At 41.3% G+C, this 14,778-nt stretch overlaps 1 protein-coding gene across 1 annotated transcript in view; it reads right to left on the bottom strand.

The window, feature by feature from the left end:
- Window positions 1–1,580: 1,580 nt before the first annotated feature.
- The window catches only part of SPPL3 (signal peptide peptidase like 3), a 116,266-nt gene continuing 103,068 nt past the window's right edge, over window positions 1,581–14,778 (bottom strand). The window contains exons 4-11 of the mRNA XM_077294077.1: window positions 12,323–12,442; window positions 12,165–12,243; window positions 11,446–11,558; window positions 10,679–10,785; window positions 7,340–7,503; window positions 7,020–7,219; window positions 5,884–5,993; window positions 1,581–1,780 (exon numbers count right to left, since the gene is read on the bottom strand). Of these exons, the coding sequence (XP_077150192.1) occupies window positions 1,709–1,780; window positions 5,884–5,993; window positions 7,020–7,219; window positions 7,340–7,503; window positions 10,679–10,785; window positions 11,446–11,558; window positions 12,165–12,243; window positions 12,323–12,442 (965 nt within the window). The 3' untranslated portion in view covers window positions 1,581–1,708. The remainder of the gene's footprint in view (window positions 1,781–5,883; window positions 5,994–7,019; window positions 7,220–7,339; window positions 7,504–10,678; window positions 10,786–11,445; window positions 11,559–12,164; window positions 12,244–12,322; window positions 12,443–14,778) is intronic.

Here is a 14,778-nt window from a genome sequence, read left to right as displayed (position 1 = left end):
TATCAAGACTGAGGGCATTTTAATTCTATAGTGATTACCTCCCTAGAAAAAACAAAAGTGATTTGAAATTAGCAGTATTTAGGAATTTATTGACGACAATTAATTTATTTTTGTATTCCTGAAAACTCCATTTAATACTACAGTAAACACAAAAATGGCCGCAAGTTAAAAGGTTGTACAAACACGACAACGTTCCCTGACATCACTTCCTGCTGTGCAGCTATTGACTGAAGAGCCATCATGCAGATTTTCTGCTCTTTTCACCCCCCTGCACATAATATTAAGACCCCTCAGCTCCACTCTCCAAGTCATTCTTCAGGATTTCTAAACTAACTGTTTCAGAAAAAAAGCAGAAAATCCTACAGACTGACAAACAACGGGGGCAACAAAGCTCCTGATTACTTGTATCATCCATTTCTAAGGTTAATGCTCCATTCATTGACGCTAGTACACCCATGTTACAGGCCATACATATTTGCCCATTCCTGCAGCTTAAAAAAAATAGTAGTAGAGGCAGACATACAGAACCATATTTGGAGGGTTTTTGTTTCCTTTAGTCTTTTCATGAGTGAGGGTAGTCACATGGAAATATCAGAAATACAGCAGACAAATGAAAATACTAAAATACAAAACAATAGAAAAAAGAAAATATGTATTTACAGGTAGGTAACATTATTATGGAGGGAGCGATGAGCGCAGCAAGTTTGACATGCAAGAGTCCAAGGGAACCGCTAAAAAGGCTGCGCAAAAATGGAGACAAAGGTTTTGGAACATTTCATCTGCCCTAGGTCACTACATTGATCAGAACCAAATACAGTCACTAAACAGCCCATGAGTACATCAGAACAAGCACACAATACACTGGGTTGGAACCGAGGCTTCACTTTGCTGGGATGGATTAGTCATAGAAAGCCAAAGATGAAAGTGCAGGACATGCGACAGAACACAGCAGGCCTGACCTGACCTGGCATTATTCTGTGAATATTTAAACTATCCATAGAAAATATATCACCTCAGACTCGCCCTCTGCAACATGAATTGGGGAAAGGGTGAAATGGAATTAAATACGACAGACTATGTATATACTTTGAGTAACTCACACACTGGCTGAGATCTAAAAAGTCACTTCACACCACAGAAGATATTTAAACTTAAGAAAAAAATATATATATAATAAAAAAAAAAAAAAAAAAAAAAAAAAAAAAAGGGGGGGGGGGGGAAGGTAGACAAAACCAAAACAAAACAGGAAGGAGAGCTGGTTAGAGGGCTGCACGTCTCCTCATGGGGTCTGGTCCCACAGGTTTTGCAGAGCCGAAGTAGTTCTGGAGCTCAGAGGCCTTTAAAGTCACATGCTACATAGAGCCACAGGTAGGCCAGACCTTGAAGGAATCCGAGATCTCCAATCCATATAGATCCACTGGATCCCAGTTCTTTTTTATATATATTTATATATATATATTTTTTTTTTAGTCTAATCTCTGATGTTCCAACAGGAATATAGTCCGCTGCTGAGGGCATGTTTCAGAGAGAAGGACCTTTTGTAGAAGTCACTAAAGTTTTTTTTTGCTTTTTTCCCATCATTTTACAACAAAAATTCCATTGAGGTCCATCAGTTGTAGCGGTGTCCATTTACACTGAGTTTATCCAGAGGAGAGAGATGCCAAATTGAAAAAAATTCTGCCAGGTTTGGCGTTGTTTCCTGTTCCCATCATACTTCGAGGAAGCGGGAGCTGCTGGCCTTAGTGTGGAACGGTTCTGACCACATTCGGCGCAGGTCACCCTGTGAGAGAGAGAACAGTGTCAGCAAAAGTCTTCAGCGTGCAGTGTAATACTGGACAGAATATCTGATCTTCAATAAATCTAATCCACTCTAACACAAAGTTACAGAAGACATTATGAACCATCACTTGCTGAACAATCCAAGTTTCAAAATTAATAGTGGCAGTACCAGACTGTGGTAATATAGGCTGTAACAGACATGAAAATATGGGAGACGTGAAACCAATTAGAACTGATATCCTACAAATAGTCCCTGAAGTCCCAATACGTGAGGCGCAAAGACGTTCTCAATACTACATGCTTCTCAGAGTATACACACCATTACGATTGTACAATACGAGTTGCCAGCAAAATTCACTATGTTATAGATGCAAACTGCCTAATGGTGGATTATATAATGTTACGTGTGATTGTCCCAAATTAGGTAAATTCTAGTCAGAGGTACTGCGACTAATTGCCTCAGTGTTGAAATGCAATATTTCCCCTGGCCCAATCACCTGCTTACTAGGCAATATTGGGGGATTTGCCAGTTTAAGAAAATTATCAGTTGTCTTTTCCTAGACTGCGTTACCAAGGTACCAACTTACTGCCCTATATTGGAAAGAAAAAACTTTTCTTACAGTAAATAAATTCCTAAAATTAATTGTATGCGCTGTCATGACAGAGGTGTTTTTCAAAAGAAAGAATTCCACAACTTTGGGGCTTTAGGGTCCCGATGGCTAGACTCCCCCCTAGCCTAGCTCAATTAAATTTGACGTGGTCTCAATAATTCAGCTATGTGCATACGTTGAGCATTTGCTTGCAGAAATTTCTGCAAGGTTTCTGCACGTCCTGGCAGAAAAAAACTCACGTTTTGCAGCGATTTATGGTGTGTATTTTTGCATGCGTTTTTGTACAGTAATGAAGGCTTTTTTTAGCCCAATAAAGACATATATACACTGTGTTCCAAATTATTATGCACAAAGAGTTTAGGAGTGATAAGGTTAGAATTTTTTTGTTTGTCATTTAAACTCATTGATGGTGATGTGTGTCAGGGCTCTTTATATCACTGAAAGCAATTGCAGATACCTGTGCTAATTAGTTTGGCAGGTGTGTCCAAATAAAGGTAAGTACTTAAGAAGGCTGTTCCACATTATTAAGCAGCCTACATTTTTTGCCAAAATGGGAAAGAAAAAGGATGTGTCGGCTGCTGAGAAGCAACAAATTGTAGAGTATTTAGGTCAAGGCAGGACTACAATCAACATTGCCAAGACACTTCATCGTGATCATCGCACAATCAAGAAGTATGTAGCTGATTCCCAGCACACAAGATAAGGAAAAATTGAGGACTCTTTCCAACAGGCAATTGCGTAAGGTTAAAAGAGCAGCTGCAAAAATGCCTTGTCATAGCAGCAGACAAGTTTTTGAAGCTGCTGGTGCCTCCAACGTCCCCAGAACAACAAGATGCAGGGTCCTTCAGAGGTGCGTAAGCCATCCTGTCGACCACCTCTATCCACTGCACACAAGCAGAAACGGCTCCAGTGGGCCAAACGATACATGAAGACTGACTTCCAAACTGTTTTGTTCACTGATGAGTGCCGTGCAATGCTCGATGGTCCAGATGGATGGAGTGGAGGATCGCTGGTTGATGGACACCCCATGAAAACATGGCTAAGGCGCCAACAAGGAGGAGGTGGAGTAATGTTTTGGGCTGGAATCATGGGGAGAGATTGTCGGCTTCTTTATGATCCCTGAAGGGGTAAAGATGAACTCCATAATCTATGTCAGAGGTCCCCAACGTTTCTGACCTTGAGAGCCACATTCAGCTGTGAGAGAGGGTTTAGCCACATCCAGCCTTGAGAGAGGGCCGCGAGCCACATTCAGCACCCGCCACCCTCACAATAGTGGCAACCAAAGCCCCTCCATTACAGGCATAATGGTAACCAAAGCACTCCCAAGACACTGTCATCCAGCTTCAAACATCTCCTCTGACAGTTGGTGTCATCTTGTCTCCAGCGTACCATACTTAAATCATCTCAAAACCCCTAAGACCAGGATATGTGCATCCTGATCTGCTCTTCTGTGCAGGGCTGCTCACAAAATTCACCATTTTCAGATGTGCTCTTCATGCCTGTTTGCTAGAACTGGAGCTAATGCACCAAGCTGACAGACAGCCGCGAGCCACAATTCATGGGTCTGGGAGCCACATGTGGCTCCCGACCTACAGGTTGGGGACCCCTGATCTATGTGGAGTTTCTAAAACAACACTTCCTGCCATGGTTCAAGAGGAAGAACCGTGCTTTCCGCAGCAAGATCATTTTCATGCATGATAATGCACCGTCTCATGCTCCAAAAAACACATCTGCATCTCTGGCTGCTACGGGCATAAAAGAGGACAAACTTATGGTGTGGCCACCATCTTCCTCTGACCTCAACCCCATTGAGAACCTCTGGAGCATCATCAAAAGGAGTGTCTATGATGGCGGGAGGCAGTTCACATCTAAGCAACAGCTCTTGGAGGGTATTCTGTCCACATGCAAAACAATTCAACCAGAAACCATCCAAAAACTGACAAATTCAATGGACGAGAGAGTTCAGAAGCTTCTTTCGAACAAGGGGTCCTATGTGCAAATGTAACATCACCTAGAATAAAGGTTTCACTTGAAAACTGTTGATTTCATTTTGTAATAAGCGGATAATGCTTATAACTTCACAATTGACTATTTTTTTGTTCAAAATAAAACAAAAAAGGTTGAAAACTCTGCTGTGCATAATAATTTGGAACATGCATTTTGAGTGTTTATTTATTTTTTTTTAAATATACTGTTTTCATAGGCAGTTTGTTCCAAAACATTGCAATTATACTAGAATAGTAGATGACTGGAAAATAACAATGACTGCAATTCAGATAGGTAATTTAGAGAAAATATGAGGAAATATTATTTGCATAATAATTTGGAACACAGTGTATAAAAAAAAGGTTTTGTGATGTAATCTCTTGGTTCGACACGATCTTTTTCATTCTGATACAGTAGTATCAGGGTAATGGGATTAGGGTTTGATGTCAGCAGCTGTCATTGACACCAAGCCCTAGGTTTAGGAATGAAAAGGTGTCAGCCAGACACCCTTATTACTAAGCTGGTAAGTAAACACACACAAACACATTGTCACCAGCCTACGTAGGAGCGTCAACAGAATGAACCTACATAGGCTGTAACCAAACAGCAACTCTTAATTTAAAGAAAAAAAAATGCGTCAGCTCCTGCGTAATTTTCATAGTCAGCAGAGGGAAAGCCGAAGGCTGAGGGCTGATGTTAATATTTTGGGAAGGACCCAATAGCCATAAAGGTTCCCAGGTTATTAATATCAGCTCACAGCTGTCAGCTTAGCGTTTACTGGCTAGTTTACAGGAGGACCCCAGAAAAAAATTGACATGGGGCCCCCTATAAAATCTAACCAGCAGAAGCTAGGCAGACAGCTGCAGGCTGATATTAATAGCCTAGGAAGGGGCCATGGATATTGCCCTCCAACCCCCGGGCTAAAAACATCAGCTCTCAGCTGCCCCAGAAAAGGCACACCTATCAGATCTGGCGCTTAGCCTCGCTCTTGCCACTAGCCCTTTAGCGGTGGCAACTGGGATAATGGTTGGGAGGGGGGAGTTGATGTCAAGAGATAAGTAAAATAAGTCCATTTCACAATGGCCCTCACAGTCTCCTGAACCGATCAGCATTGAAAATCTGTGGCTAGAACTCAATATAGCAGTGCATGCAAGACGTCCCAGGAATCTCACAGAGCTGGAAGATTATTTTCAAGGAAGAATGGATGAAAATCCCTCAATCAAGAACTGAAAGACTCTTGGCTGGCTACAAAAAGCATTGTGACTAGGTACTAACCATGCAGGGTGCCCATACTTTTGTATTGACCCACTTTCCTTTTAAAGATGACATTACATTATATTATAATTATGTTTGGAAAAGAGGGTAGTTTTGTTTAAAGGCACTCTATCACTGGGATGGGTGCCTTTGGGTTTCTTGTGTTACAGTTTTTTCATGTTGGTAATTTTTTGAAAAATGCTCAACCCAAAAAAATATCTGATTAAAAAAAAAAATGAAGAACACAACCTACCTTTAAATAGGCCATGGTGAGCAGCGGTAATAAAGTAAAGGGAACCAAATAGAGCAAAGCAGGCTGTGCAGCTCTGTGAATGCGTGAAGCCACCGTCGCCGTTAACAGTCCTGTAATGTAACAACATTAACACACAAATGCTTTTTTTTCTCTCTTCATTTAAAAGGATAGTCTGGGGAGATAAAAAAAAATTGTTCTGTCTCTTCCCCCCAAACTATAAAGATGAGATGTCCAGTGCAGTTATATGATCTTTACAAGCCATGTAATTCCGTGTGACAGCAGCTGCTCCTCACTGCTCTCCCCCCCCCCCCGTAAGGATCAGCCATCATGAGAAGACGGGGCGTGGTTACTCCCCTGTTCTCTGCTTTGAAACAACTATTATCAGGAAAGTGGATGATAACAGTGGGGAGCTGCACGCTGCTGTAATGTCCTAGACGGAGGGGTGAGCATTGAGAAGCAGCTTCTGTCACACCAGACCCCTGGATAATGTCTCTCTGTCTGCAGTCAGATGTGAGGGGGCGTGAACTGCTCACAGCTTCTAGTAGTAGCATCCAGTCCCCGGATAATGTCTCCGTCACAGGACTACTACAAGCAGGCCACTCCCCCCCTTCTCAAGATGGCTGTTCCTTACAGCGGGAGCAGCACTTGATGTATGATGTAATGACCCAGGACGGGAGGGGGAGAAGTGAGGGAGCACGGAATTACAAGGGTTAAAATGATAATTAAAGCACACTGGACATGTCATCTTTATAGTGTATATGAGTGCAGGAACAGTACAAACATTTTTTATCTCCCTGGAGCACCCCTTTAAGGCAGGTTATAATGAAAACAGAGACTCAAATTATTACTACACCAATGAAATATTAAGAGCAGATATGATACTTCAAATCTTAAAAAAAAGACTCAATTCACATGTCAAGGCCAAGATGACAATGTGGGTGGGCTAGATCCAGATCCGATCATAAATCATATGATGTGATCACTGCAACTAGCAAATACACTCACACAACAAAACTGTATAAAAACAAGGGACTGCCATTCATAAAAAACGCAAACATTTTTTAATCGAAGAGGAAGGAGGGCATCTTGAAAGACCAATCTATATATGCTTAATATAGCAGGTGCTGGTTACTTACCCACAAAGTACCCAATGAGTGTGCAATGGAAGTAGGAGACCTTCTGCATTCGTCCCGAAATGTTGGCGGTCCCCTGTGCACCACAAGAATCAGTTGTTGCCTGTTTCTTGTAGTTGTCATAACGCAGAACGAAACAGAGAAGTAGTCCTGGCATTACAATGTCCCCTATGCCAAGCATGGAAAAATGGCTGCCTGTAGAACTGCACAAAGACAGTAAGTAGTAAAGCATTTTAAGAATGCACAAACAGGACTGGATTCATCTACAACAGCCATTTCCGGATCTAGAAAGCAGAAGGCATTTCTCAGTAAGAGAACCTTACCTAGGAAAAACGAGTTTTCCTGGCAGTGACAGGCGAGGTATGTCCCTACCAACATTTGGGCCAAGATGAAGCTTCCTTGACAAGACATCCAGAGGATTATCAGCAGGTTGTGTTGCCACCTTGACCATCACATTGCTGTTAAATATGTATGCAGAAAAGAAGACCTGCAAAAGAAGTACATGGTTAAACCATATGCAAATATTGTGTGCAAGATGCCTTATAGCAGATACTTAGACCTTGAAGGCCTCCCACCCAGCCAATCAATTCTCAAACTTTGCACTGATGAAGGGCAAAAACCTTGTAACTTCTGGAAATGTGCACCCCATGAATTGTTACATGGAGACTGCCCACTGCAGCAATGCCAAAAATGTGGTCGCTAACTGCTGTTTATCCACATTGTGGTACTCAGAAGAGAGGGTGTGGAGTTGGGGGGGGATTTTTATTTGGAGGAGGGCGCCTTGCTGTATTTCCAGAGCCTATGTGATTCAAGTAATGTGGAAATACCTTTGAATTCTATTAACGAAGACAGAACTGAATGGGGTCCTTGTTTTTGAGGAATACATTTTAAGTGGTAACATATTGGATTACATAATCTTAGGCTGAAAGTGATACAAAATGTTAAGCTCACATTTATCCTATATGCTCTATGTTAAGCATGTATGTTGGGGTTTCCATTTAAATCCCCCCAAAATTAAGTTCAGACAAAACTTCTCACTATAGTGAGGCAGATGGAGTCACTTTGGACTCCGCTTGGTGTATGCTCCAGTGGCATCTTTCCTTTTAGGCATGCACACAGCTCTGGTCAACCACACTCGTGTGCGCTAAAAAGAGGCTTTGTTTACTGTGCGGTATAAGTGATAAGACTGCTATATTCCTCGAGTAGTGCTAGTACAGCAATACTAGATTTCTATTTTTCTTTTGCTTTGCTACTTGTACACACATTTTCATTAAAAAATGTTTTTAATCACCATATTCTAAGAGCTATAATTTTTATTTTTGGGGCAACAGCTGTATAAGGGATTATTTGGGGGTGCGTAACTTTTTTAGCTTTTTATTCTGATTTTCTTTTTCACGCTGAATGAACAAAATCAAGCAAATCAGTTTTTTTCCGGTATAAAGTGATAAAACAGTATGATTATAGCAATAACAGATTTATACAGGTTTTGTTTTTCACGATACACAAGATTTCATAGAAATCTTGTCTTTGCATTGCCATATTCTGAAAGTTCTAACTTTATTTTTTCAGGTTAACTTAAGGTTTCCATTGATACCATTTTTCTTTATTATTTTAGATACAACTTTCTGCCAGTCCTTTATTCCATCTTTTGTCTGTCAGAATGAGTAAAAAGTTAACTTTTTGGTGTTTATGGATTTTTTCTTTTTTACAGTGTTGGTCTCTTTAATGACCGCCGGTAAAAGATGTATACGTGGTCAAATCCCTTCTCTCCACTGCATTGTTGATATATGGATTCTGGATCTTTAGAGAGCCCAATATGCATATTTCCCCTTCAACTAAGGGAGCGGCAATAGAGACTCTTCATGTTTACTTTTCCCCCCTCTTTGACGGTGCCCAATCATAACAAGGTTGCTCATGGGGTGGGAAAGAGAAGCAAAGTCCCACAGGGAAGGCCAAAACTGGCATCTTCAAAATAATCTGCTTAGACTTTATGTACCTCACTTGTCAACACCGAGAAAACCCAACTGCTGTCATTTTCTGCTAATGCGGTGACGCGAGAAGAGGAAAGCTGCCATGTGAGAATGATGATCATCATCATGGGAGCAGGGCTTTTCAGATACCTACTACAAGTATCGAGGAATAAGGAGATTGACAGTTTGCCCAAACACCTGTAGTAGGTGCTGAGCATTGTATGTGACAAATGCTGCTCCCACCATGATTTTCACTATTCCTGGGCTCCACGTCACAGCTCTTCTCGTCCGTCGGCGCAGTTAAACAGGAAGTGAAGGGAATGAGGAGTTCTCTGCATGGTCGAATGAGACACATCGAGTAATGAGACACATCGAGTCTCACCAAATCACACTGAAAATGCCTGTTTTTATTTTTTTTTAGGTTATTTGCATTTTTCCCCTCTCTATGATGCTGCCTTTTTAGGATTAGTCAGTGTCATAGAAGGTAATCATTAAAAGTCCCTTGGCTGCAGGCATAATTGCCTATAGGGCGCGAGAAATGCAGAAGCCCATATCTCCATAACGGAGTATAGAGAGTAAAAGATGTCCAATCAGCTCTGTAGCCAATTTATGATGGGATAGTAAATTATGAATAAATAGAAGTAGCGATGGTCCTCTTAAAACCCTCTATAAAAAAAATATATTTTTTTAAAGTTTTAATGAGGACCATAACCATTTACTTTTGGAGCTCCCCAATATTTTGTTATTTCAAAATGTAATCATCAACATGACAATTTTCTTTTAGATGCACTTGAGCAATACAATGGTTGTTAAAGTAGAGAGAATCTTTCACAAAGTGCCAACTATGTTACCTTGACCACTTCATGGTCAAACGTGCAGACAAACGGGCTCAGACATTGCAGTCTTTGCTTATAACTAATGTGATGGTCCATCAACAAGTACGAGGAACACGTTCTTAGGGAATAAAAACACCCATAAAGCTTGTCAAAATGACAAGAAGTTAGGAAAGGCACAAATTTACATCCTTCATGTCGTGTAATAAGAATAGTCTGTACCTGACAGCATTGTACAGTAGGTCCATCGGAACTTTGTGAGGAGTTATTATAATGTGTTTTGTCATAGGCTTGCAGTCTAACATTACTGAATTTCTATATGAACATCATTTAAAACATGTTTTTCCTATATTATTGGAGCAACATGCTGCTCCTTGTAGAGTCTTGGACACCAAGTAAAAATGCTGCTCAAAACACTCTCTTAATTACGCAGCTGAGTACTTGCACTGATGTTTGGGCTCAATATTATGTTTTTGGATCGGTAAACCACACTGAGTGGAGCACGGACTCATTGTTTTTTATTGAGCCAGTACATTGCTATACGCAAGTACCGTTTAGAATTGGGCGTGCAATTTCAGGACCCTGCACCTCCAACAATCAGCAGCACATTGCAGCCCCTACAATATATAAAAATTTGGGTGGAAATGGAGGGACAGATCTAAAATCTAAATCAGAACAATTTTTATTGTTGATCCAGTTCTGGTAGGCTATGTGGTTAGCTTAAGTGTAAATTTGGTCGGAGACTCCCTTTAATGGCTGTAGGATAGAATAATCATCAGACTAACTATATAACTCTACATATTTCATACCACATTTATTGTAAAACAGATATTCTTTTGAAATTAACAATCCTGCTTACCCAAAACACATCATATATAAGTAGCCCTGAAAGTAGAAGACAGGAAACCTTCAGGCTAGGCAGGCGGACAAAGGCGATCATTGCTACACATAGTCCCATTGCAAGGGCTGGAAAGAGAAACAAAGTGGTGGATTGTTCAAACCGGCTTCTTCAAAAAGGAATTCATGCAATGTGTTACGACAGTGGTAATGTGCACTAACCAGCTACATCATGTTGTACAGACGTTGCAAAGGCTAAAAAAAACCTTTAAAGGGAATCTGTCAGCAGGTTTTTGCTATGTATTCTGAAAGCAGCAGAAGACTGAGGATGAGACACAGAATTCAGGATGTGTCACTTGTCAAAGTGTGCTTTTTACTAAATGTGAAGGATTTATCACTAAGATTAACATTGCTGGACAACACTAGTCCGGCAATGCCCCCTCGTGATAAGCAGCTCACTGTCTATGGACTTTGTACACAGAGCCTGGTGTGTGTGTGTGGGAGGTGGTGGGAGTGGGGGTTAGCTTTTTCAGCTCTGCTTCATTTTAAATCTAAAAGCTCTGATTGTTTGACAACAGCTGCACCTAGTTATGGAAGTGATACATCGTTGGATTCAGCATCTCTTTGCCTACATCAAGCTGCTCTCAGATGAGGTATCAAAAACCTGCTGACAGGATTCCATTTAAAACGGAAACGGACCCAAGGTTATTAGCTAAATATATATGGTTTCCCTACGTTGGTGCCCCACATAACCCGTGAGATGCCTTTGAGAAAGGCAAGAAAACTCACCGTCCATGAGCAGCCAGTGGCCTGTCAGTACCCAAATAAGAACTAGCATTACAGAAAGAGAAAATGATAGCAGCTCTGCCAATGTAAACCGACCACAGCATCCAAAGGAAATCCTGAGAAACAAAAATGGAAACATTGGTAGACTATTGCAATGTACCTCACATTTGATAAGTGTTTATCTTGTGCATTTAATGTGACCTTGTGTTCAAGTAACTGCAAAAAAAAACAAAGACAATGCCCAATATCTTATTATATTGGATTTCTCTTCTATATTTAACTCAAGCACAAAATACAACCGTTTTAGGGAACATGTGCTAAGCTAAGATACTGAGGGTGCTTTCACACTGCGCTCAGACACTCATTCAGCTGTTTCATCTCGGCTTTTGTCCGAACCAACAGACACAGTTGGCTCCCGTCAACAGAACAGATGATATGAGCAGCTGCCGCTCTGTGAGGTGAATTCAGCGGACGCAGCCAAATCGTGGGCACGAGCGGTCTATGTCGGTAGAGATCAGCACCAGACACAAACAGGCAGGTAGTTAGGAAACACCCGCTTGTTAGTTCTTTGGCCTATACAGATAAAATCTACCGTACTAGTCCGGTATAACTCCTTTTAATAAGGGGCAGACTAAAAAAATAAAAAACAACAAAAAAACCACTTTGCAACTGAGAACAAATGACATGATTCAAATCCACAGGATTCATGGATGCATACTCACTTATTCTGAGGAGAGCAGGGCCTGGTTAAATACTGGCACATAGGGAGCAAGAGAAATGCAAATGCTATTGTTGCGAGAACTGAAAGAGAAAATGAACATTAAATTCTTTCTTTTTTCATTTGTGTGAAATTATCCCTCTGAACAAGAAAATTACTCACCTGCAGTGCAAATAGTGAACACCACCTGAACAGAGTCAAAGAAGAAGAACATGACCAGAAGAGAGACAGAGGCGCCAATAGGAAGGAACAAAGCCTGAGTAGAGTCAATAGTCTGGATACCTGTAGAAGAGCAAGCTTGTTACATTCCCAAAATGATTCGCCATCTCTGAAGGACATGTATTTTTCATTTACTATCCTTAGCTGGTTACACCAAAATGCTGAATAAGCAATTCCTATTCACAGCCATACACATGAACCTACAGAAACATCTTATCTCCACAACAAAGGAATTAGGAATATGGGAACATAACATGTCTAATAACCCCCTAGCCCTCCCTCCAAGCATCGGGGGAGAGCCAGGCAACCCCATGCACGGCCAACCAGTCTTGCACCTAAATAAATCACCTGAGTGATGCTTTAATAAATAAATTTGTACATGAGCTTAAATAATAAATAATCTAGATTATGGGATAAAGTAATCTGGTTAGTCAATTCGGCATATGGGATTTTATTACACGAGTCTCCATAGGTTTGTATTTTAGGATATGTGGATGATCTCCCAATCCATGATCCTAAGAGAAAGATGTAGCATGAATGCTATACATGGCCAGGAAGGTCACTGCACAATACTGCTTGATGGAGTCTGTTCATCAATACGGTCAATTGGTTGGTTGCAATAGAAAAATTATAGATATGAGAAGAGAGATTACAAAGAAATGTAACAATATATAGGCACTATGGTTAGGCAATTCGAGCCTAGCACTTTCTACATTCACTAGAGACAAGATATTGGATCTTTTGGGCTCTCATATATGAACTTGAAAAGATTTGAGTGTTTCGAGTGAAATAATAGCCAAGATATATTGTTATGACCGATGGCCTTGGTCATCTCAAAGACGCTGCTCCTCCTCTCCCCCTCCCTCTGCCACAGTGATGGATTTAAGAAAGATTTGAAATAAAGAAAAACTTTTTATGGACATTGGTGAGCGCCGCTAACTTACTTCTTCACTGGACAGTACACTATAATGCTTTTCGCCATGTGAGACTCGGTAGCTGAACACTACCATACACTTCGAGCTTTGGTGTTAGACCAAGCTCCCACAAGAGTTCACACAGATGTTTCCCATTTTAATAATATGATAGAATTTTACTAAGTGACACAAAGAAGGGAATTGACTCTGCCCTATGCCCTCTGCTGTCTGCTGGAAGTTGCAGAAACAGGAATTGCAGGATAACGGCTATTGATAGCGGCTATTGATAGCCTGTTTGATCAGGGTGAGTCACTTTAGTGACCATTACAGATAGTCGGTTTGATAGCGCCTTAGCCAAAATCTTAATATCTACTGTTAATAGTAATATGGGCCTATATGATACAGGTAACTGCGGGTCCTTGGCTTGGGAAGGAAGAACCATAATTGTGTCTTTCCTCATTGGTGATGAGACAGAGTGTTCCTGAAAGGAGTAATTGAACAAGCTCAACAAACTGGGAAGTAATAATTCACTGAAACATTTATATATTTCAACTTGGAGACTATCTGTTCCGGAATGACAAGGGTTTGTCTAAAACAGGGGTCTCAGGCCATATGGACGTTGGGACCATGCTTGTCAAATGCTTGCAACTCCCTGCCAGGGGTAAAAAGCATGCGGAATTCGCATGCGTTTTCCCGCAAAACACAAGCGTTTTGCAAGCATTTTTCGCTTGCAGAATGCTTGCGCTTTACAAGCGATTTGAAGCATCTCTTGAAAAAGTGATTGACAGGTTGGTCACACGTCAAGCATAGTGCTTGAGAAGTGTGACCAACTTTTTACTATTGATGCTGCCTATGCAGCATCAACAGTAAAAGATAGAATGTTAAAGATTAAAAAAAAAAAAAAAAATGTGGTTTTTCTCACCTTCCAACGGCCCCCTATCTCCTCAGCGGCGCTCCCGGTACGTTCCGTTCCCAGGGATGCTTTGCACGAAGGACCTTTGTGACGTCACGGTCGCATAACCGTGACATCATCTCAGGTGGTTCGCGCAATGCATCCCTGGGAATGGAAGCCGCCGTGTGCACCGCTGAGAGGCGGGAGGACTCCGGGGGGCCATCAGATGGTAAGTATATCCCTATTTTTTATTTTAATTCTTTTTTTTTTACAGGAATATTTGTACCCAGGGCCTGAAGGAGAGTCTCCTCTCCTCCAGACCCTGGGTACCATCCGCACATGAAGCGCTCACTTTACGATTGGTGGGCATAGCCACATGTGTAAAGTGAGTGTTTCAATACAAGCCTATGGCGTCGGAATCGCCACGATTCCACAGAAATAATGAACATGCTGCTGATTTTACCGCTATGCGATTCCGCAGCGGGAAAATCCACCATATGGGTATAGCAACTGCGGAATCCCATAGGATTGCATGGGAATGCGTTTTTAAGCGTTTAAGTGTTTCCGCTGTGGCAAAAAATACGGAGGAAACG

The sequence above is a fragment of the Ranitomeya variabilis genome, chromosome 1 (genome assembly GCF_051348905.1).
Source record: "Ranitomeya variabilis isolate aRanVar5 chromosome 1, aRanVar5.hap1, whole genome shotgun sequence".
Lineage (NCBI taxonomy): Eukaryota > Metazoa > Chordata > Amphibia > Anura > Dendrobatidae > Ranitomeya > Ranitomeya variabilis.
Note: the sequence above shows the minus strand (reverse complement) of the source record. Positions and strands in the feature narration are given on the sequence as shown.